This window comes from Chiloscyllium punctatum, chromosome 41 (assembly GCF_047496795.1).
Source record: "Chiloscyllium punctatum isolate Juve2018m chromosome 41, sChiPun1.3, whole genome shotgun sequence".
Lineage (NCBI taxonomy): Eukaryota > Metazoa > Chordata > Chondrichthyes > Orectolobiformes > Hemiscylliidae > Chiloscyllium > Chiloscyllium punctatum.
In genome coordinates this window covers 64,383,867-64,409,650 of record NC_092779.1, presented here as the reverse complement: position 1 = coordinate 64,409,650, position 25,784 = coordinate 64,383,867, and the positions used below count along the sequence as shown (strand labels likewise).

At 41.3% G+C, this 25,784-nt stretch overlaps 1 protein-coding gene and 1 long non-coding RNA gene across 6 annotated transcripts in view; one reads left to right on the top strand and one right to left on the bottom strand.

Annotated features, from left to right (window-relative positions):
• The window catches only part of LOC140465092 (uncharacterized), a 959,861-nt gene that overhangs the window by 316,774 nt on the left and 617,303 nt on the right, over window positions 1–25,784 (top strand). The gene's annotated exons all lie outside the window — the stretch shown is intronic.
• The window catches only part of LOC140465091 (dyslexia-associated protein KIAA0319-like), a 111,729-nt gene that overhangs the window by 75,080 nt on the left and 10,865 nt on the right, over window positions 1–25,784 (bottom strand). For all 5 annotated transcript variants that reach the window (XM_072560964.1, XM_072560963.1, XM_072560959.1 and 2 more), the window contains exons 3-4: window positions 21,636–22,402; window positions 17,699–17,891 (exon numbers count right to left, since the gene is read on the bottom strand). In XM_072560964.1, coding sequence (XP_072417065.1) covers window positions 17,699–17,891; window positions 21,636–22,402 — 960 coding nt within the window. The remainder of the gene's footprint in view (window positions 1–17,698; window positions 17,892–21,635; window positions 22,403–25,784) is intronic.

Sequence of the window (25,784 nt, the reverse complement as noted above, 5' to 3'; positions counted from 1 at the left end):
TACGATCAGTATATATGATTGTCTCAGATACATTACTGGTAACACAAACATTGAAATGTTGTAACGTCAATGCCAAGCCCAAAGTCTCCTTCTCAACTGTCAAATATTTCTGCTGATGACTGTTCAATTTTCTGGAGAAATACCCAGTAGGTCTTTCTATCTTCTTATCGTCTTCCTACAGGAGCACAGCACTGACACCCACATCACTCAGATTAGTAGCCACCTTGAATGGCTTTGCATAATTAGGTGTGGCTAACACTGGAGCAGCGGTTAACAGCTTTCAGGCCGTCAAAAATCTTCTGACAGTTCGTTGTAAAAGGAACAACATTGTCATATCATATAATTCTGTATGTGAACTTCATGCATTGACCATCTGTGTTAAATAAAGAAATATTTTTGGGCACATTGTTCAACATTACAATTTATCCTACAAGTGGCTGTGAAGCATAAGTAATGTTAAGTGAACTGGAAAGGTTCACCTTAGTTGCAAAAGTCACAATCATCTTCTGAGGTTCCACAAGATGCAGGAGGTGCTCACTTCCCACTTGAACTTTAAAATATCCATACCTTATATGCAAAGCTGCTTTTACTGGGTAATGTGGAAGTTGGAGGTGGAGGGAGAGGTTCTCTTTATTGCTGCTACACATACACAGTCTCCCACTGTATCTACAACAAATTGTTTAAGCAACATACATTAGAACCAGGTCAACAATGTGTAAGGTCCAGGTAGAGGCATTCCATAGTCCTCCTTGTCAAAGGCCTTCATGTCTCACTGTTTTGAAAACATTGTCAAAATGTCACGTGTGTGTGCCATGACGGCTGAATGATCACATTACTGTGGACCTGCTTTGTTTCCGATATTGCCTCCAAAGGGCCAGTGGAATTATCCCCAATAGGTCAGGTACAAGAGCTGTGGTTGACTCTGCAGCCTTTGCACTGAAGACAGCTCCACTGATGAATGAGAAACATAGGACCAGCATCAACCTGCAGAGGATGTGGAGCTGCCACCTAATGAGGTTTACAGCCAAAGATGCTTTAAAGATAGGGAGAAGGTGCATTAGATCCACAATGGCATGCAGACTGAAGAGAGGCGGTGGTGCTAACCTCTGTTGAAAAATGATAGTCAGAAAGTTAGGTCATGCTATCCCACATGTCTACAATGCAACATCTTCTTCCACTGGGGCCAATGAGGGCTATAAGCTGGCGCCTTCACATCAGGCTCCCGTGCAGTTCATGGTTGGGGATTTGATGCAGTACCTTGCAGGCAGAGCAAACAACTGGAGGATGAAGCAAGACAACGTGATGGTGGATGAGGATCTGGCAGAGCCACAGCATCATAACAAGTATGACAATGAGCATGTTCTTCCAACAGAACAACACCTTCAGCATCCGACAGGTCAGCAGCATCAGTCATGGTGAGTCTCATTTAATGGAATTGACTGGAACACTTGCATTAACTACAAGTATTTTGATTCTGCAGAGATCAGCAACCCCTGCAAATGCAGCCTAATACTTTGATCATCTTATGCAACTTGTGCTATTAATACAAGTTAATTTTACAAAATGATGGAAGGTTACAAAATATCCAATGCTCCCTCATTAAATCATGACAAAGTTTCATTCTAGTATGGGTGCTGTGGAAAAGGATGCTATCAGTCTGACAGCATTAGAACATCATGTGATGCTAAGGATGGCTCACCTCTCTACCCTCGTTTTTATAGTTGCAGATAAAACGATATTCAGTCACACAGCTCATGTTGAGGAGTGAACATTTATTTACAGATGCGATAACTTATTTACAAAGTTGCACCCATTTGCCTCAGCTTCTGTTGTACCTTTCTCTCCAACTATCTCTTGGCCTTTGGATGGATGGGCTCGGAGGCATTTGTGGCTAGAGGACACAGACATGCTGAGTGTGTCCTACCCAGAGGCAAATTCATCCACCTCAGCTTGAAGGGCTGGAGGTTACAGCATGTGTGAAGGTGGAGGGGCGGTCCTGAGACAGAACTTCTGTAAGGCTTCTATGTGCTTCCTCCTCAGACTGGGTGCCTACTCACACCTCCTTTTGAGGATTAGACACATGGAGTGAAGTCAAGGTCCTTCATCTCCCTAGTGCTGAGCACCAGTGGCTAGAGTAATAGAGTGCAGGTCTATGGACATATCTGACAAACACCGAGCATGGGATCTGGATCTCTATAGCAAGCACCAATTTGTTCACAAAAGCAGCCTTACGTACACATACCAGAGGCAGCACAATAAAGACTGCATTGGAGGATTCTTCCAACCTTTGATTTAGTTTCTCTAAGTGAACCTGCCTGCTTTTCCTGAGTCTGCAAGTGTACTTGAATTCAGTCACCAATTACCAACACCATGGAGACCCCTCCTGCCTGAGGCTCACTGGTCTCTAGCCGTCTTGGGTATTTTTTCCCTGGCCTGCCACGGGGACAAGGTAATGAGTTACTCACTGGAACGTACACAAACTCCAAATACTCCCTGAAGCATCAATGTCAGAGCTGGTGGAGTGTGTAGGAGGCAGCCTCACCAGAAAACTGAAGCATCTGCTTCAGAGGAGATGATGCCCTGAGAGGTCTCTTCTTGGCAGAGACTTTGTGGATGCAGCCTGCAGAAGGCAACAGAGGGACTCAGTAGCAAACTAGGGCAGATAGTTGAGCATGTTGAGAATACATTCCCAGTGCTGATAAAGGGACTGCAGCACAGCACTCGACAATGAATCTTATTTGCTTGTTAGGACATGGAGGTCTCAACATCACCACAAATGGTCCTCTCCCTCTCAGGCAAGGGAGCTCTTCCTGTAGGGGGTGAGGTGAAGAATGTCAGGTACCCCATTACCTATCTAGGTTCCGTCTACCTACAGTGAGCGGTTTGCTCCTGGAGTGAAACAAAGGTTTATTGAATCTTGGTTTAACATTTCACCAGAAAGATGGAAAACATCGCTAGTTCCTTAAAATCTGATTAAATTATATAGCATACTAAAAGTTTTGCTGCATATTTTAACCAACAATTAATTTAGTAAATGAAATTATTTTGTTCTAATGTTATAATAATGCATTTTGAAAGCAAAAAATTGTTTTCAGTTAAGTCTGCCAAGAATGCTTGGAGATGGTTACCATGTGATTATGGTTCTAAACCTAAGGAAATTATAACATAGGGTTTGCAACCACACAACAGCTTGAACGGTTCAATCTCTCTGCAATGTCGTCATGGCAACAATACGCTGCTGTCAGAAAGTGCGTAGAGACTTGTTATCAATTGGCAGAATTGGATATACCAACTAAATTCTAGACTGAAACGATACTAAAAAAACTGCGCTAATCAATGTCAGGAGATTCATCATCATGGGATGTTTCTCAAGTTTTGATTTGGGGGTGGAGAACCATATCCAGAGATGAAATTATTACCCTCTCCTATTCCCCAGCCCAACCCACCACTTCCCTGTTTTGCAACATTGGACATGCACTGGTGTTGCACACAGTGCCATTTTTCTTTCCTGATAGCCTCTGAATATTAATTGGTACCAACTCTTGTTTTGACGTGGGGAAGCCTGATGATATTTGTGACATGTTGAAATTCAAAGGAGGTCTCCACCATTTGAAGACTGGGCGTCCTTTGCACAGGGAAACTGATGAAAATGCTGGCCCTGCAAACATAGTGGGGGCTAACATTCAACTAATGACTGAAACAGCAATGGATGAAATATCAGAAGGGGCAGGTAAGGAAGGTACCCTAGCTGTCCGTTGATATCCTGATCAGGATTCACAATTTTGAATCCACCTTCAAATATGCAAATCAGGGTTACATAATGGCAGGTCTATGATGAAACAGGAGTGAGACTAACTGCATAGCTCTTACAATGAGGCACAATTACCTCCATTGTGCAGGATAATTCTACATAGAACCCTAATTGCAATTTTCAGATAGAAACTACCACTGTGCAAAGCAATTTGCTTCTTTGTATCAGATGCTGAGTGCTCTTAAAGAACCATTACAGGGATAGCTTGGTCAATACTTATCTTAATTTACTCAGGGCATCACTGGCTGGGACAGTATTTATTCATCAACCTTACTGGTGCTTGAGAAGGTGAAGGTGAGCTGCCTCTAAATCTTCTGAGTCCATTTAGTGTTGGTGCACCCACAGTGCTATAAGCAAGGGAGTTCTAGGAGTTTGACCCAGCAATATTTTTCTAAGTCAGGCTGGGGAGTGGCTTGGAGAAGAACTTGTTCTTGATGGTATCCCCATGTATCTGCTGCCCTTGTGCTTCTAGATGGTAGTGGTCATAGACTTGGAAGGTGCTGTTGAAGGAACCTTAATGAATTTCTATGTTGCACATTAAAGTTAGTACACACTGCTGCTATTACTCCAGAGGTGTAGGAAGTGAATGTTTCCGGAGATGGTGCCAATCAAGTGGACTGCTTTGTCCTGGATGGTCTCAAGTTTTGTTGGAGCGACACTCATCCAAACAAATGGGGAGTATTCCATCCCACTTCCAACTTGCACCTGGTAATTAGTGGACAGACTTTAAGGAATTAGTAAGGGAGTTACTCATCACAAGAATCCAAGCCTCTGACTTATTCTCGGAGCCACAGTATTAGAGTGGCTACTCTAGTTCAATTTCTGGTCAATAGTAACCTCCAGGATGTTCAGAACGAAGTGATTCAGTGATAGTGCTGTCAGAGTCAGAGTCACTTAGCACAGAAATAGACCCTTCAGTCCAACTTGTCGATGCTGACCAATTTTCCCAAATTAAACCAGCCACTCTTGCCTGCATTTGGCCCATATCCCTCTAAACCTTTCCTATTGATGTACCTGTCCAAATGTCTTTTAAATGTTGTAACTGTATCTTCATCCACCACTTCTGCTGGAAATTCATTCATATACGAACCATCTTCTGTGGGGAAAATGTTGCCCTTCAGGTCCCTTTTACATCTTTCTCCTCTCACCTTAAAAATATATCTTCTAGTCTGGAACTGCCCTACCTTAGCTCATTGAATGTCAAGGGACAATGTTAAATTTCTCTCTTGTTAGAAGTGGTAATTGCCTGCCTGGTGTCATACAAACGTTACTTGACACTTCTCATCCCAAGGTTGAATATCGTCCAGGTCTTGATGCATTTGGATATATGATAATTCTCAATTCCTCAGATACTGAAGTATGTACTTTCTGCAGTCATCAGCAAACATCCCCACTTCTGACCTTATGATGAAGGGAAAACCATTGGTGAAACACTGAAGATGATTGGGCTGAGGACACTATCCTGAGGAGCTTCTGCAGGAAGGACCTGAATCTGAAATGAGTTACATCCAACAACCACAACCATCTTCCTTTGTGTCAAGTATGACTCCAACCAGCAAAGAGACTTCCCCTGATTTCCGATAACTCTCACTTTGCTAGGCGTCCTTCGTGCCCTCAGTCAAATGCTGCCTCGATGTCAAGGACAGTCTTTTCACCATCCTCTGGAGTTCAGCTCTTTTGTCCATGTCTGGATAAAGGCTGCACTGAAGTCAGAATCTAAGTGGCCCTTGGAGGAAGGTACAGTTACAACATTTGAAAGACATTTGGATAGGTACATGATTGGGAAAGGTTTAGAGGGATATGAGCCAAAAGCAGGCAAGTGGGATGAGCTTTGTTTGGGAAACCTGGTCAATATAATAACTCTATGATCCTCTAACTCAAACCTGAGTGCCAGTGAATGGCTTACTGCGAACTAGTTGTTGCTTGATGGCATTATCGGTGACCTCTTCCAACATTTTACTGATAACCCACAGTAGACTGATCGGGTGACAATTAACCAGGTTGGATTTGTCCTGCTTTGTGTACACAGGACATACCTGGCCAATGTTCCATGTTGTCAAGTAGATGTCAGTGCTGTAGCTCGACTGGAACAGCTTTGTAACCTTCTAAATGCTCAAAAATATCAGTAATTCCGCGACTCCTTTATACTGTTCTTTTTGAGATCGAGTGCGTCATAAAGTAACATTTACAGTCATAGTCATACAGAATGGAAACAGACCCTTCGGTCCAACCAGTCTGTGCCGACCACGTTCCCAAACTAAACCAATCCCACCTGCCTGCGCTTGACCCATATCCCTCCAAACCTTTCTTATTCATGAACTTATCCAAATGGCTTTTAAATATTGTAATCCACAATTTTCTCTGGCAATTCATTCCACACATAAACCTCTGTATAAGAAAAGGTTGACCCCACGTCCTATTTAAATCTTTTTCGTCTCACCTTAAGAATATGCCCCCTAGTTTTGAACTCCCCCACTCTAGGGAAAAGACAGTTGCCATTCACCTTATCAATGCCCCTCATGATTTTATAAACTTCAATAAGGTCACCCTTCAACATCCTACACTCCAGTAAGTGAAGTCCCAGTCTATTATTGTATTTCAAACCCTCCATTCATGGAAATATCTTGCTAAATCATTTTTGAACCCTCTCCAGTTTAATAATATCCTTCCTATAACAGAGCAACCAAAACTCTCTCAGTACTCCAGAAAAGGCCATACCAATGTCCTGTATAACTCAGCATGACGTAGCAACTCCAATACTGAGCGATGAAGGCAAGCAGCAAAATGCCTTAACCACCTTAGATGGCAGTCAGTACTGAGAGAGGGGAAAAATTTACTATTTCATTACCTTAGAAGATGTTTATTATTGGTAACAGTGAATAACTTCATCAGCTAATGATGTAATTGTACTGCATTAAGAGTCTTATTATGAAGATTATGATCTGCAGCAAAAATCTCCATTGTCCACTGCAGTGAAAATGATCCAGTTGGTGGATAATAGAGTTTTGGTTTTATGCAACAAGAACAGCATGTATAGCATTTCTATAGCACCTTTAACATAGTGAAGATAAAGCAACCTAAACAAAATTTGACATTGAGCCATAGATATCTACACAGATGGCCAATAACTTGCTCAAAGAGAGAGGCTCCAAGGAACATTTTAAAGAAGCAGAGATAGAAAATCAGGGAGGAATTTCCAGAGATTAGAGACTCGGCATCTGAAAGCATAACTGCCAGTGGTGAAGCAATTAACACAAGAGAGACCAGAATTGGAGATGTGCAGACACACTGGATTGTGTTAAGATTGGAGCAGGTCACAGAGCTCAGGGAAGAGGAAGAGTACATTCATTGTTCAATAAAAGCCAAATCCAGGGAAGGTGACAAGTCCAATTTTTGCACCACAGCAATTCTGGCAGATAACAGAAGTTTCAGGGGACTAAGGTTGAAACATTGCATCTTCTTTTCAGTGGGGATTGTCTCAATTTGATAACAAATTCAAGAGGTTGAAAGATTATCAGGGTTAATCTTGATGTAGGAATATAGAGTGAAGGTTAAAAACAGATCAGCCATGATTGTATTGAATGGCAGGGCAGGTTCCAACGGCGTGAACCTTGACTTTTGTTCACATGTTCGTTAATCCATGATTTTGTTTATCGAGAAACCTGGTTGATAGAGCATTATGTTGTACAGTCCAATGGATCTAGAAGTCCCAACAATTTAAATGTAGTGCCAATTTTTATCTTTGCAGTCACTTTAGTCGACAACATAATGCTCTAATAGATGGGGCTGGATTATATTCTTTCCTGCGTGTGAAAGCTGTGTGATGCAGCTTTGTCAGGGTGAACAGAACCACAGGGATCAAACGTTTGTCCATAATACAAAACCATAACACTGGCAGTAATTTATTATCTTGTTTGCTCTGTTAAAAACAAACATTAATGGAAAACTAATGTTTTCTGTGAAACAATCAGCCAATAATTAATTATTCTGTGGCCTCTGCTGTGAATGACTATCATTGAACACATTTGCCTTAAATAGCTGTCCTCAGAAATGCCACACTGCTGCTCGATACCAAAATTATTAATCATTATTTTGATTTTCACCCACTTGCTTCCTACTGTATTTCAGTCCACAATTTGACTCATTTAGCCATTATTCCTTCACATCACGGAAGGTTTTACACCATTAAACAAATCTCTTGGCTTTTGAAACTCTAATTGGATGAGTTGGAAGAAGAATCCAGTCACAGAGGAGAAGAGCTGAGTTCATTAAGATCCACAGCACCTGGGCTATCCTCACCTTCTTGCCACGGCTTCACACTTGCCAAGCACTTGTCAAAACAATCAACATCTGGAGAAAGTAGTCAGTCAGAAGGATTTCCACTGTGTGAGCATGGGGGTTTCACAGCAGTGGAATCAATATCTTCACAAGAATATTTGCAAAGGTCACCTGTGATTTTTAATTGTCTTGTGGGATGTGAGTTTCGCTGGCTAGCCAGCATTTACTACCCATGGTTCGCCACTGGCAGTTATGCTTTCAGATGCACAGACTCTAATCGCTGGAAATTGGTCCTTGATTTTGTACCTTTCCTTCTTTAAAATGCTCCTTTGAGCAAGTGTTTGGTCACCTGTATAGACATCTATGGCTCTGTGTCAAATTCTGTTTAGATTGCTTCAGATATCTTAAAATGTTAAAGATGCTATACAAATGTAAGTTACATGCTGTACTTGTTGCATAAAACCAAAAGCTTTAACTCTCAGTTATTCACTAACTGGATCCTCTTCACCACAGTGGACAAAGGAGATTTTTGCTACAGATCATATTTACCATCACTGTGCGATCACGAGTCATAATCTTCATAATAAGAGTCGAAATGCAGCATAATTACACCATTAACTGAAGAAGCTATTCATTGTTATCAATAATAAGTCTTCTAAGACAATGAAAGTTAATATTTCCACTCTCTCAGTACCTACTGCCATCTTCAATAAAAAGGTGGACAATTTTATCAATTTGTTTCAAAACCATTAAATGATAAAGACCCAAACAAAGTAAATATATTAGCATTTGCTATTACAATCAGTGTGTTTATCTGTTCCTTGTATTGCTTATGGGTCATTCTCCAAAATAGGAAGAGCACATAACAAGGTCTATAAAATGTCTTTTGTACCACTTTGAACAGCTGACTTATATGAATCAATTGTGTCTATAACCATGCTGTCACACACCAGTGCCATCGCTGCGAGGTTTCAGTCCCATTTTCTGGGGGCTGGATTCTCTGATTCAAGACTTTCCAGGTTATTCATCATATCAATAATCTCATTGTCTTTCATTAACTACAAATTGAAGGAACATACTGTCTACTTTCAATGCCATTTCTCCTGTTATAATAATGTAAACAAACTGAATACATATGCTACATAACAGACTGTAATCTGGTGATCATAAAATGAGGGAAATTTGGAGGTAGGTCTATGAGATCATAGACCATAAGCTTTAGGAGCAGAATTAGGCCATTTGACCCATTGAGTCTGCTCTGCCATTCAATCATGGCTGATAAGTTTCTGAACCCCATTCTCCTGCTTTTTGCCATAACCTTTGATCCCCAGACTTATTAAGAACCTAGCTATCTCTGTCTTAAATACATTCAATGATTTGGCTACCACAGCCTACTGTGGCAATGAGTTTCACAGATCCACCAACCTCTGGCTGAAGAAATTCCTCCTCTCCTCAGTTCGGAAGAGTCGTCCCTTCACTCTGAACCCTTATGCCCTAGTCTCTCCTACTAGTGGAAACATCTTCTCCATATCCACTCTATTCAGGATTCTCAGTATTCTGTAAGTTTCAATGAGATTCCCCCCTCATCCTTCTATCGAGTACAAACCCAGAATCTTCAATGGCTCCCCGCATGAGAAGCCCTTCATCTCCGTGATCACTTTTGTAAACATACTCTGGAACCCCTCCAAGGCTTCCTTTGATACTGTTGCCAAAACCACTCACACTATTCCAAGTGCAGTTTAACCAGAGCCATTTCCAACCTGAGCAATACATTCCTGCTCTTAAATTCTAGCTCCCTCAAAAAGAATGGGAACATTACACTTGCCTTCCTAACTGCCAATTTAACTTGCATGTTAACCTTAAGAGAATTCTGAACTAGGACTCCCATGTTCCTTTGTGCTTCAGATTTTCAAAGTCATTCCCAATTAGAAAATAATCTACGTCCCTATTTTCCCTACCAAAGTGAATCCCTCACACTTTCCACATTGTATTCATTGCCGCTTCTTTGCCCTTCCTCCTCGCCAATCCAAATCCTTCTGCAGCCTCCCCACCTCCTCAACACGACCTGTCTATCCACCTATCTTTGTGTCATCTGCAAACTGAGCAACAATGCCCTCAGTTCCTTCGCCCAGATCATTAATTATTATGTGAATAATTGTGATCCCAGTACTAACTCCTGTGTAACTCCACTAGTCAGTGTCGGGACAAGTCTCGGGAACTTTGTTGCATTATAGGAACAAGGGAGCAGACTAGGCCATTCCGCCTCTTAAGAATATTTGGCCATTCAATTAGATCAAAGCTGATCTGCAACTTAACTCCAGTTGCCCACCTTTGATTTGCATCCTTTGATATTCTCACCCAATAAAAATCTATCAATCTCCATCTTGACATTTTGGGAGTTCCAAACGTCTCTAACCTTTTGTATGAAGAAATGCTGCCCAATTTCACTGCTAAATGGTCAGGTTCTAACTTTAAGATTGTATTCCCTCGTTTCTGAATTCTCCCACTCGAGGAAAAAAAAAGTCTTTGCCCTATCAAATGCTTTTATCATTTTAAACATCTTGCTTTGTTCATCCCGAAATCATCTACACTTAAGGGAATATTAGCAATGTTTATGAAACCTGGTCTCATAATTTACACATTTAAACCCCAATATCATTTTGGTGAATCTGGAGTGCAACCTCTCCAAGGCCATTCCGTCATTCCTGATATCTCTCCTGAATGAAAAGGAGGTGAATGGACAAAAGAGCTGAATTCCAGAGGTGAGGAGAGAGTGACAGCCCTTGACATAAAGGCTGTATTTGACTGTGTGTAGCACCAAAGAGCACTAGCAAAACCAGAATTAATAGGTATTGGGGGAAAACTCTCTGTATTGGAGTCATGCCTGGCACATAGGAAGTGTGTTGTGATTGCTGGAGGTCAGTCACCTCAGCTCCAGGACATCTCTGCAGGACTCTACCTCAGGATAGTTTCCTCGGCCCAACCAACTTCAGCAGCTTTATCAATAACTTTCCCTCCATCATAACTTCAGAAATAGGGATGTTTACTGATGGTTGCACAATGTTGAGCACCATTCATGTTTCCTCAGATACCGAAACAGTCCATATTGAAACACAATAAGATCTGGACAATTTTCAGGCTTGAGCTGAAAAGTGGCAAATGACATTCACACTACACAAATGCCAGGAAAGATCTCCTCCCATAAGAGACAATCTGCCCACCACCTCTTGCCATTCAATGGTGTTACCATCACTAAATCCCCTACTATCAATATACTTGGGGTTACCATTGATCAGAAATTGAACTGGACTCACAACATAAAAAGTGTTTACAATAGCAGGTCAGAGTCTAGGAGTACTGTGGCAAATAACTCACCTCTTGACTCCCCAAAACCTGTTAGCCATCTATTAGACCTAAGTCAGGAATACTCCCACCTGCCTGAATGAGTGCAGCTCCCAAAACACTCAAGAAAACTTGACACCATCCAGACAAATGATTGGCACCACGTCCACAAGCATGCATTCCTCTACCACTGATGCTCAATGGCATCAATTTGTAACGTCTACAATAAACTCACCAACGATCCTTGGACAGCACCTTCCAAACCCAAAACTACTTCCATTTAGAAGGACAATGGTCTTAACACATAATTCACCGGCTTTCAAATCTCCCCATCCACCACCTCATCCCAGGGCCAGCCCTCCTGCTCCACTCCATCCCCTTTACCTGACCTAACCTGTCCATCTTCCATCCCATCTATCTGCTCCATCCTTCCCACTGACCAATCATAACCACCTTCTACCTGCATTCCATCTGTCGCTTTCGCACCTACCTTTACCCCAGCCCCACCACACCCACAATTTATTTGGCAGCTCCCTTCACCCCCACCCCCACCCCCCCCAGTCCTGATATAAAGTTCCAACCTAAACATCGATTCTCCTGCTCCTCTGATGCCACTCGAACTGCTGAACTTTTTCCAGCTCCACATTTTATTGACCCTGACTTTCCAGCATCTGCAGTTCTCACTATCTCCAAGTTTCCCTCCAAGCCACTCAATATCCTGACTTGGGAGGGCTGGCCCTGGGATGAGGTGGTGGATGGGGAGATTTGAAAGCCGGTGAATTATGTGTTAAGACCATTGTCCTTCTAAATGGAAGTAGTTTTGGGGACCCACAGTCGCTGGGTCAAAATCTGGAAATTCCCTCCCTAAGGGCATTGTGGGTAAACCTATAGCATGTGGACTAGAACAGCTCATCATCACTTTCCCATGGGCAACTAGGAATGGGCAGCCAGTTATGCCCACATTCCAAAAATGAATAAAACAAAAAAAACATTAATGTCACATTGTCAAGAAATTTAAGTGGGCCAGCCATAAGTACTATGACTACAAGGTTGGGTTAGCAGTTGAGCATTCTGTGGTGACTAACCCAGCCCTTCCATCATTAACAAGACCGAAGACACGAGTGTGATCGAATACTCCTCAGTTATCTGGACGAGTGCAGTTTCAACGCTTGAGCAGCATGAATGCCCCAAGATAAAGCAACCCATTTGATCAACACCCAACCACCATCTTAAGCATTCACTTTCTCCATAACGAATACCATAGCTGTCAAGTGTACCATCGACAAGATGCAGCGCCGCACCCTGCTGACTTTTCTTTGAAAGCACCCACTAGAGTTGGAATGCACATTCAGGAATTAGAAAGATAAATGGCATGTTGGCCTTTATTGGAAGTGGATTAGAGTACAAGAATAAGGAAGTCTTGCTTCTAAATCATACAAGGTTTTGGTGAGACCACACCTGGAGTGCTGTGTGCAGTTTGATTCTCCATATTTAAAGAAGGATTCAGTGCATTGGAAGCAGCACAGCTGAAGGTCCACTAGATTGGTCCCTGGGATACAAGGAAGTTCCTATAGTGAAAAGCTGACTAAATTAGCCAATATCCTCTGGAGTTTAGAAACATGACAAGTGATCTCATTATAGATTCTGAACAGGCTTCAGAGGATAGATACACTGGTTGTTTCCACCGTTTTGGGAATCTAGAACACAAGGACACAATCTCAGGATAAAGGATCCATCATTCAAGATTGAGATAAGGAGAAATCCCTTCACTCAGAGGATTGTGATTTTTTTGTAATTCTCTACACCAAGGGGTGTGGATTTTCCATCGTTGACTATATTTAAGGCTAGATAGGCAAATTTGTGTTTTCTCAGGGAATCATGAAGTGATTATGAAAGTGGAGTTGATGAGCCCCCCACCCGAAGGTCAGCCATAATCATGCTGAATGGCAGAGGGGGTCAATGGCCTATTCCTGCTCCTACTTCATGTTTTTGTGTTCAGTGATCTCTAGCACCTAGAAGAGCAAGCAGGTGCCCCTCGATTCCACTCCATTTCAGACACTACCCAAACTTGGAAATATATCTCCATTCCTTCATCACTGCAGGTTTGAAAATTTTCAAACTCTCCACACTTGCCAGCGCAAAGGGTACCTGTATTACAGCAGTTCAAGACGGCAGCTCATCATAACCTTCTCAAGATTGCTGGCAGACAATAAATGTTGGCCTTGCCAGCAATGTTCAAGTGCAAAGAATGAAGAATTGTCCATGCTTCAAATACATTCAAGTCCTAACAATCTATTGGGAAATCCTGAAGTTGCGAAGGGTATTATTCAAACACAAGCTTTTTTTTAAAAAATCAGTACAATTATCTTTGAAAATGTCAAAACTGCTTTGAACGCAGAAGTTGGCAGCCTCAATTTATCACTATTACAATCACCTAGGCAACATTAATGTTTAAAATCAAGGATGTCTTAGTGTGCAGAGCATAAGGAAAAGTGAAGTGTAAAGGTAATGCTTATCTCAACCAAAACACTATCAGTCAATTTGATTGACCGAATTTGAAGTTGACTTCCTGTGTGGGACCAATTATGTACCTTTTTCACCAATGAGATTTTTCACCAATGCAAAAGAAACATGAGAATGATGAAGCAACAGAACGAATGAAAGTTAGCAATTTAGAAATATATCAGTTACAAGGTCAGAAATGAAAAGAGGAAAAGAAAGACTTAATTGAGAGGGGGAGGATATTAGCTAAAAGGAAAACAATTAAAAATTGATTTTACTTTAAATGTCCAACAATAATCTACCATTCACAAGAGACCAAACATATTACATTGTTCTCTTTCTTGGTCAATATTGATTGGCAATACATTAAAAGCACACTTGTGCTCTTAATCACTAATTGCGTATTAAATAAATCACAGACTGTTAATGTGAAACTCTAGAATGTGTGCAAAGATAACAGGAGAGCTACATTACTCCAATTGTGCAAAGGAAACAGCAGAGCAACATAAAACAGCCACATAATTCTGGGTATTCGCAACTAATAGTACATCCTTTTATTCCCCAAATATCTTGGCTGATTCACACATTAATAACAACCTGTATCCACAAAACACTATTACTTTTCAAGTAAAGTTCAGCCCAAAGACTCAGCACATTCTAATTCATTAGTTCCCAGCTCTTTATTCATTACCGAGTGTTTCCTTCCTTCTTTCAAGTTTTGAGGATATTAACAACCCATCTTCTGATCATTAATTCCTAACCTAAACCTTTCAAGCTGTGGAAGTTTGCTACACCATTAAAAAAAATAGATAAGCAGAGATGGTTGTTGTGTTTTCCTTCTTTACAACACTTTGTATAGTATATAGAACTTCATAAATATCAGTATGACTCAGTGTTATGTTCATCTCTGGCTCAGAGGATCATCGGTTCATCCTGACTACAGAGTCATCAGTTCATAATCTGGCAGGTCAGCTGGCAACCAGATAACACACACAGCTTTCAATATATTTCCCAAAAGAATCAGAGGAAGGTGGAGGATTTTTCTTTGAGTAAATACAGTGGAATTCTAGATATTCTAGAAAAATGTTTCAAAGAGCTGATGTGAACAGATTAATGGTAACTTTTAAAAGAAAAATTGGGGGGAAAAAGGGTTTGGAGTACTATGGACAAAAAAGGCACTTGGCTAATTGAAGAGCCCAGCACTCTGAAATGTCAGCACAGCCACATCCTTGGCTAGCACTTTGGTGACATATTAAGGGAATACTGCATTGTCGCAGGGTCACCGTTCCAATGATATGTTAAGTCCAAAACCTATCTTAGGATTAGAATTGGTCTTCATCATCACAGGTACTCAGTGCACACAGCGAAAAGTTTATACATCACCATTTACAGTACCATCTTAGGTACAAAGGTATCTAGGTACAGTTTCCTTAGTTACAAAATCTCAGCAAATACAGAAATAAGAAGTCCAGCATTGTGTAAATAAAAGTTCAGAACCCTGGACTTCCAACCCAGACCACGCTGGCACCTAGCCTCCTGTCCACACCTGGCCCTGGCCCCAGATCACCCTCAGGTTTCACCCTGAGGATCATGAAGCTAGGAGATCACTTCAGACTGCTATGCCAGGTCAAGGACACCATGCTGGGTCAGGAGGATGCCACATCGGGAGGCGCTATGCCAGGCTGTGAGATCACCAGGCCACACGGGTGGCACTATGCCAGGTTGGAAGGTCACCACGCCACACCAGGAGACTGCTGTACCAGGCTGAGAGGTCACCATGCCACATCGGGAGGCTGCTTCACCAGGCTGGGAGGCCACCATGCCACAACGGGAAGCACCGTGCCAGGCTGAGAGGTCACCACGCCACACCTGGTGGCTACTGTACCAGGCTGGGAGGTTCTACTTGTTTAGGTGGATGCAATAGATTCCATGGCAGTGTTCAAACAGCAGGGGCAGAGTCCCAATGTCCTAACCAATACACCTCAGTTGACTCTTCAAAATACAATGTGCAATGAATTTAGAAGCAGTGTAAGCTGAGGCTTTACATTATGCAGCATGCATGTTAAATAACATGTATTAGCAGCAAGGAGACTGAGATCTGTGATAACTACATTAGAAAGAAACTTATTCTTTTGGGGATGGGGTATACATTATTATCAGTAAACTAATCAGAAATGGCTTTATAGGCACCATGAAACAGAATGAAAAACCAACATTAGCCAATCATAACATTCATTCATAGGAGTTTGGGCAGGTAGACAGGACAAACAAGCATCAAATTACTATAGCTGTCTTTTATTTGCCGTACCTCCATTGCACTATAGAAATTTCACTTCATTCTGTCAAGAATAAAAGAACAGAGTAAGGGAGTCAACCATCTCCGGTCAGATCCTGATCATTTGGTCATTACCCAGGCCAGGAGTTAAGAATTTACAACTGCTGTCAAATCTAAATAAAATTTCCTCAACGAACAGACTTTATTTAACTTCAAAATATGAAAAAACTCAGCTAACTTTCCCCAAAGGTGTTCTTGAGGGATGGACCAATTAGACAGAGGTCCACCTGAACAACAAAATATAGTGATCGTTCTAGATCCTGAACAATTGTGAGCTTCACTAATAATCACCAGCTCGTACAAAGAACTAAATCTGGAGCGAGCCTTTCTAAATGGGGTCAGGAGAAAGGTGGGAGGTAGAGGGCTGGGGGAGGCAGGGAAAGAGCAAATGGAAACATTAGGTGGAGGACAGAAGTGATTACACAGCAAAATTGACAATGCCACAAGGTAAAAGAGGCTGGTTCTGTCCACTATTGTCTCCTTCAATTCAGATTTTTCATGTTCAAGGTTTTTCTTTTTACCAGAATCAATTTCAAACTTCAGACAACATTCAAAACTATATTAGCTTCACTTTCACGTGGAATGCCATTTATTCCCTTCAAACTAGTAGAGAAGGTTTAGAGGAGACTTAATTGAGGTGCTCAAAATTATGGAGTGTTTTAATAAGTAGAAAGGGAAAACCCTTTTCTATTGACAGGAGGATCAGTAGCCAGACAGATTGAAGATAACTGGCAGAAGAACCAAAGTCAAAAAGTGTGATGCTGGAAAAGCACAGCCAGTCAAGCAGCATCCAAGGGTCAGCAGAATTGACGATTCGAGCATAAGCTCTTCATCAGGAATGTGGGCGGGCCCAAGGGGGCTGAGAGATAAATGCGGGGGGGGGGGGGGGGGGGGGGGGGGGGGGGGGCTGGGACCGGGAGCAAGGTAGCTGGGAATATGATAGGTAAATGAAAGTGAGGGGTGAAGGTCAGAGAGGAAGGTGGAACAGATAGGTGGGAAGGAAGATGGACAGGTAGGACATTTTAAGAGGGTGGTGCCAAGTTGGGATAAGGTGAGGGGAGGGGAGATGAGGAAACTGGTGAAATCGACATTGATTCAGTGTGGTTGGAGGGTGACAAGGCGGAAGATGAGGTGGTCTTCCTCTAGGGCGGGTGGCTAGAATTTGGCTGTGGAGGAGGCCCAGGACTTGCATGTTCTTGGCGGACTGGGAGGGGGAGTTGAAGTGTGTGGCCACAGGGCGATGGGGTTGTTTACTGCATGTGTCCCAGAGATGATCTCTGAAATGTTCCACAAGTTGGCGTCCTGTCTCCCCAATTTAAAGGAAACCACATAGAGAGCAATGGATGCAGTAGATGACATGTGCGCCGGGAGTAAGCCTCATTACAACAGCAGTTCATCCTTTCAACTGAAATATAAAAGCAGCACAATACCTCGTTGCGTAGTGATTGTTAATGTCTCTGTGGCTGGACGCTGTGAAGCATGTGAACTCTCAACACTGGGAGTTATAATCTGGATACCTTCTCCAGATTTCTGTTGGTGTTCAGACGCAAAACTGCTTGTTTCTGGGTTCAGCGTTGTAGTCAATGTTTCAACATGTGATGAATTTGATGGAAATGCATCTTCCTGATAAAATCAAGGAAAAGCGCAATTACTTGCTCAGAAACACAGCATACTTCATATCATGCATTCTGAAAAAATAAAAGCAAAATGTCAAGAACAGCTTTTATAAATCAGTACTGACCAGGGGAAAAATTTTCCATTTTTCTCAAGGATTGATTTAACATGGTACGCCTTGTTACACTGTATGTTAGCACTTCATAGAAAGAACATTTTTATGTAACATGTTCTTATTTTTATGAATGAATGCTATTCTGTTACTCCCCCAATCTCTGTGGCATTGACGAACAAGGTGTCCTGGAACAGAAATATCTGAAAATAAATATGTGCACTGTTTTGCTACCCAAAATATCCTTTACCTAAAATGCTGCAGACTTTCTCTTGCTTTTTAAATATTTCCAATCTGCCTCTCCCCAAAGCAGAGAAAAATTCCTTGCCATAGTCACAGATGGTATCCACTGTAACTGTGCTGGTACATGCCTCTGTGTTTTGCTTAGCTGCCCTGCAGCATTCAATATTACTATACCATCCTTTTCCAAACTATGGGCTGTCTTTCAGCTGGATGAGGCAACTCTATTTCTATCTGTCTGAGCCCAGTCACACATCTACAGTCATGTCATTCTTTTCCTGTCCCACAGTATAAGCATTCAAATCCACATTCCCCACATCCACTTGTTAGCTATATGGTCTATTTGGCAACTTTACCTGCAGTAATTGGTCAACTTACACATGAACTGATCATACCCCAGTACACTGTTGATCAATCTGATCCCACAGATTGCTTTCTTCAGATATCAGACATTATGCATATCACAACCTTCTCTATTTCAAAATCTGGCAGACAGAAGCTAGTGTCTTTAACTCCTGCAACTGATTCCTATCCCCTTCTAGGTCTCAAACTATGAATTTGCAATTTTTCCTATCTGACCTCACATCATTTGTAGCACCAAAAGCCCATATTTCCACCTGGATAATAGGGTCTATTTCCATTCCCATGCTATTCACACACTGATAAGATTCATTGATTATTTTCCAGACTCAACTACTTTTAAGTTAAAAATCACACAACACCAGGTTATAGTCCAACAGGTTTAATTGGAAGCACACTAGCTTTCGGAGCGTCGCTCCTTCATCAGGTGATTGTTGGATGAAGGAGCGTCGCTCCGAAAGCTAGTGTGCTTCCAATTAAACCTGTTGGACTATAACCTAGTGTTGCGTGATTTTTAACTTTGTACACCCCTGTCCAACACTGGCATCTCCAAATCATGATAACTACTTTTAAGCATTACTTGCTGACCTCTTACCCGTCCCACCCCAATAATCTCATACCTGACCTAATTTAGACCATAAGAAACAGACACAGGAGTAGGCTGTTCAGTCCCTCGAGTCTGCTCCATCATTCAATAGGATTATGGCTGATCCAACATTCCTCACATTCACTTCCCTGGCTTTTCTCCATAACCCTTAACTCCTTACTGATCAAGTGGTTTTACTCATCATACACATCCTCAATGACAAATTCCAGCACCCTGTTTCCAAATGAATCAAATTCAAAACCCTTGTCTTCCAACCCCACCATGGCATTTCCTCACCCCAAACCTCTCACCCTTGTCCATTTCCTATCGTATGAGCCCATTCTTGGGACAGGTTCTCTTTAAGTGGAGAACCACAAGCTAGGATCCTGATTCCTCAAGAGACGAAGGAAAAAGCTTGCACTTGCCGATGCTCAGGAGCATGCACAACAACAGCATTATCTCTCAAATATATTTAAACAAAGAATAAAAATACCAGCCAAATACCTAATGAAAACATTTCAATGAAAGAATATGTTGGGTCGAAAAAATAAAGTGTAAAACAAAATAGAATTTTTGTTCTAAATTTTTTAAAATCAGCTTAATATTGCAAATGACTGTATGGATGTGCAGTCAAAAATAACTGGGGTGAGCATGTGCATTCGGCAATTATCCAATCATTAGTATCAGCAAAATTATTGATAAAAATTTAAAAAGCAATGAAGTCAAAGTCACTTGAATTTTGTTCATAAGGGAGTCAAAATAAAAATCAACAAATGTTAGAAATAATATTGAGCAGAATCTTTTCTAGCTCTTAAAATTGTGTTTATGATAAGCTTTCTTTTTGTTAATACTAGTAGAAATGATGCAGTGGATGAATCCACATATAGCATGGTTTCATTTCAGATTGGGTGGAACAGTATGCAACATCCTACAATTCTAAAACCAAAATGGCAATTTTAGAACATAGAACATAAAACATAGAACGATACAGTGCAGAACAGGCCCTTCGGCCCTCGATGTTGCACCGACCTGTGAACTATTCTCAGCTCGCTCCCCTGACACTATCCCATCATCATCCATCTGCTTATCTAAGGATTGTTTAAATCTCCCTAATGTGGCTGAGTTGACTACATTAGCAGGTAAGGCATTCCACACCCTTACCATTCTCTGCATAAAGACCAACATTGGGAGAAATTGAAACCCCATTCATTAAAGTTATGGATACATTCTGTTGGTTAGCCTTTTCTGAAGCTCAGGACTAATTTCATCCTTCTGTCAGCCTTGGCTCTGTGATATCATCTCACCTCCAAGTCAGCAATTTTTGGATTCAAAGCTCATTCTAAACCACAGGCTGGATACTTCAGGGATATTTAAGGGATAGTAACGCTGTCTGATTGACAACCTTTCAGAAGAAATGTTAAACTGAATTCCGCCCGTCTAAGCTGGACACAAAATGGCCCATTATTGTCATTATTTTGAAGAGCAGAAGTGTTCTCCCAGGTCCTGAGCTAAGATATCCCTCAAGTAGTGGTGAAATAGATGATCTGATGACTATTGTGCTGTTGCTGTGGCAAGGTGCTATATGCAAATTGTCCCATTTTCTGATATTACAACAACGACTACACTTATTATGTAGTTCATTGGCTATGAAGTACTTTGGGGAGAGTCCTCGGTTTCTGAAAGGATCTGTCAAGGTTAATCTTACTTCTTCCTGTGCAGCCAATTGTGCAGATGGCCTACTTCTCAGTCACTGCCTTTTCCATCCTTGGGTCACTATCAGAAAGTGCAGCTACCAATGGAAGACTTCTTTTCATTTTATCACCATGCCGGGGGGGAACAGTTAGCTGTCCCCTGGACACTTACCCAAACAGGTTACTGAGGTCAGGGGCTCAGTGAAGACATGAGGCCATGATTCTGTTTTCTGAACTGCATTATGCCACATATATCCAATGGACAGAATGTTAATTTTCCAGTATTAGACTGCTGTCCACCGTGTAAGTACCACTATCATCGCAATCCAGTTTCAAATTACTACAGCACCAATTTGGAACTAGAGCCACAACTGTCAGTGCACTTTAATGCTTCTAACATTTTTTTAAGCAAGTTCCAGGAAGGCCCACTTGAAGTAATTGAAACAAAATAAGCATGCTGCTTAGGTGACCACCTATGAATCTTCAAACCACTTGATTTTCCAAGTTTTTCCCAATTCCAGAAGTGCTGCAGATCCTACCTTGTGGAAGGCAGGAGCAATAGGAAGAATTATTGTTCTTTCAAGACTACATACCTAGCCAACCAACCTATCCTCAAATTTTAATCTATACCCTAGCAATTTTGGTTTGGATCCAGCAGTATCTCTGCTATGGCTCTTGCAGAACATTAAAACTCAATGAAGGAGGAATGAGGTCAAATTGCCAAAGAAGAATTACATAAATAACAGAAAACTATTTAGAAATACCTCTTGGACACTGGTTCTGTTTTCATTGAACTTTTGCAGTAGTTTTCCTTTGCTCACTCTCTCCAAAGGGACTAATTTCATAACATTGTTCACCTCTTGCTTTGTTTCATCACTCCATTCTTCCTGCTGAGATTCATTAACTGGGAAGCTCACATTTAGAGGGGCTCTGCTTTGAATTCCAGCATCCTCCTCCTCAACACCGACCCCACTTGCCTTCACTGAAGACACATCAGCTTCATATTTAAAATCCCACAGTGGCCAGGGCTGTGAGCCTTGCATTGGCCCTTGACCCTTGCTGGAACTTTCCGAATTCCCAAAAGTAGCGGGTATTGCTTTGTAGTCCCTTATGGAGTTCTTCGCAATAGAGCCATCAAGGGTCAAGTCTTCACCATAAAGATCTTGCAGATTAATAGTCCCCTCAGTTGGCAGCGAGTCCCTTTGCTTCCCCATGGAACGCCCTCTGCCTTTATGATAGGCATCTTGTAAGCTTGACTTCTGAGCTGGTGACCGCTGCACAAAACTTAAGTAAGATTCCACAGCACTGGTCATTTTTGGCTCACACTCATCCCTGTGTTGACAATTTATAATGTAACAGTGACCCTCAAACATCCATGCCAAGTCACAGTCAGTAAAGTCACAACACGCCGATATACATTCTGACATTGATACTGCTGGAGGAACCCGCAGGATTTTGGTTGTCTTCAGGTTGGGAGAAACGATAGCATCCAGATACTGAGCTGTTTCACTGCAGTAATCTGAAACAGCACCTGTAAAAACATTACCAACCACAATTAAAATTACAGACTTAAAAATTTACAGGCATTTGGCAACATAAGGGCTGCTTTACTACAGTAAATAAAAGCAAATCACTGTGGATGCTGGAATCTGAAACCAAAAGAAAAAAATGAAGGAAAATCTCAGCAGGTCTGGCAGCATCTGTAAGGAGAGAAAAGAGCTGACGTTTCAAGTCTAACTGACCCTTTGTCAAAGCTAAAAAAAGGGGAGAAATAGGGAGGTATTTATACTAGGTTGAGAGAAGGTGAGTCATGGCTCCAAAAGCAAAGGTAGCAATAAAGAGGTGATAGTGACAGTGCATAGAGAGATTATAGGGAGATTAGGAGCTGTGAATGACCAAGACTGAAGCCAGTGCTGTGACAAAATATGTGGGGGGATAGGGGGAATGGGTGAAGCAGAGGCAAAACGGAAAACAGGGAGAAGGATAGATTAGATTAGATTAGATTAGATTACTTACAGTGTGGAAACAGGCCCTTCGGCCCAACAAGTCCACACCGCCCCGCCGAAGCGCAACCCACCCATACCCCTACATCTACCCCTTACCTAACACTACGGGCAATTTTAGCATGGCCAATTCACCTGACCTGCACATCTTTGGACTGTGGGAGGAAACCGGAGCACCCGGAGGAAACCCACGCAGACACGGGGAGAACGTGCAAACTCCACACAGTTGGTCGCCTGATGTGGGAATTGACCCCAGGTCTCTGGCGCTGTGAGGCAGCAGTGCTAACCACTGTGCTACCGGGCCGCCCACTAGCAAAGGGGGAAGAGGAGAGGAAAAAGGTGATGAGAGAATGGGGAGCAAGAGAGAGACAATCAAGAAATAAGAGGTACAGAACAGTGAAAAAAATATATAAAAAATAAATAAAATAAATGAAATAAAATTAAAATAAAATAAAATTACTGCTTTACTACAGTGTTCTCATGGAGAACATGTCTGATGTCCTAACGCTAGGATTACATTTAGGGGGATGATTTTGCAGGATGATTTTGTAGCTAATTTTCCAGCTTTGCACTCCTAGCAATGAAAGATTAACTCCCATCCCTATGGCATGCTTTTTAATGTCAGGACAGCTAATTAAATACCTTTAGTAATGCACAAATACAGGAATCATACAGCAAAGGTTCCCGACAACATTAACAAGACGAGAACCAGATATCCTACTTTAAAGATGTTGTGTAAGGAATCAATATTACAAGAAAACTAGGGAGAATTGGCCATTTTTTTCTTTCCATCCTCATCAGGCAAATTGAGTATACCATTGAAAAGACCTCCAATATTACAGCATTTCCTCAGTAGCACAACCTGTCTCAATGTTCTGGAGTATGACTTAAAGTTACAACCTTCTGATACTGGGGCAGGTATACAGGAATATTGCCTGCTTGCAATTTTTGGAAATTTGAAAATATCTTGCACAGAATTTTCTGGACACTGACTTCTTGAGTTTACACGTGACTTCTTCAATGTGCTCTCCATTTCTTTTCCTTTTTTAAAAAATCTTCACTAAGTAATTCCTTCATCATTTAAGTAAAAAAGATTTTGTTTTTAAACTTGTCATCCAAATTCAACCTACTGTTCCAATTTATTTTATTTACTCTGGAGATCACAGCTAGGTTCACTAGTATTTCACTAGTGTTTTATATAATGTCAGAATGACTCCTGAGACTGACAATCTTTGGATTTTGTTCATTTCAACGTATTACTTGATATTGCAACCACTTCTCTACAGTGAAATGACACACCCAACTCTCATCAAATGATAATATAACTTTGCAATCATGTTTCCTATATTCAAACACATATCATTACCTGACATTTTATATTCGTAAATCATTTAAGAATCATCTTCCTAATCAGTAAATCTTTATTAGTCAATTCAGATTTTATCCCTTCCTTGGGTCTTTAGCTTTGTTACTGTGATCATCACAGTATTTATAAGTATTGAATGCAAACAGCAGGGGACCCAGCTGGAACCTAAGTATTCTGGCTGTCCATTCAGTTGTACATATTAAAATCAATATTTTCTCCCATTATTAAATTGCTAAGTTATTGTCAAATTTAATCCCTAGATCTGTGTCAGACATGGAACAACACAAGCATTGGAATCAGAGAGTTGTTGATTCAAGCCCCACTTCAGAGAACTGAACATACAATGTAGGTTGAAGCCCTAGTGAAGTCCTAAGAGTACTGTGCACAACTGGAAATGCTGTCTTTCAGATGAGACATTAAACCAAGGTCCAATTTAACTTTTCAGGTACTACATAACTATGTCAAACAGCACAGAGATTTACCCCAGATGTCTGAGTCAATGTTGATTTTTCAAACATACTACTCTAATAGATTATTTCACCATTATCTCAAGGTTGTTTCTGGTGACTTGCTGCACACAATTGACTACTGTACTTCCTAGACCTCCTGTATTTCTATATTAAACTATACTTCATACAAGCACTTCATTGACTAAGAAATGTCCTTGGGCATCCTAAGGTCTTAAAAGTTGATATAAAAATGCTGGCTCTTTTTTGCTTTAATCCCAAGAGTTTTTAAATAAGACATCATAGTCAATATTTTTTAAGAAACCGTGACTTTGGGATGTTGAATTTCCTTGGGTTGCATTCTGTCTTTGAAAATGCAATGATGCAGCATTCCTGCCTGCACACGTTAATATCCCTGATCCCAGGAAATGAGACTAGGGCAGTATCTAATTATTTTAGATGGGCAGTTGCTGAGGTCATTTAGATTAATGTTGGAACACAATGAGGAGGGAAGGAAAGAACACCATTGTGGGTCAATTCATGTAATGTAGCTTATCAGGTAATGTTGGGCAAAGAGTGTGGGGAAAAAATAAATCTGTTCTACAATTAACCACATAAGTAGGCACTGGATCAGGGAAACTGACCAGTTAAAATTGCAACTCTCTCTACTCACCTATCGCCGAAAACTTTGTGTGCCCTTCACAACTTCAACATCCACACTAAATAAACTTTAGCTATCTCTATCCTTTCTTTCAATCATGTCCCACTTGCTGCACCTCCCCAGCATCCACTCTTCCTTTAAGATGCCTTTCCACTACCTTTTGAAACCCAATGCTTTGACCAACCTTTTGGTCACACTGCTTGTGCTCTCCTTTTGCTCTGTTTTGTATTTTTGTTCTTACACTAGACCTTTTTTTCCTGTGTTAAAGGCAACAAATAATGCAAATTGCTTTGCGTGTAACACCTACACTTACACAATATAATTCCAACCTCCCGAAAAAAATCACCTAAAAATTAAGCAATGACAATTAAATGACACTTTTAAGTCTAATTCAAATCATCTGGCAATTTGGGTAAAGCAATTTGGCATTAGTAGCA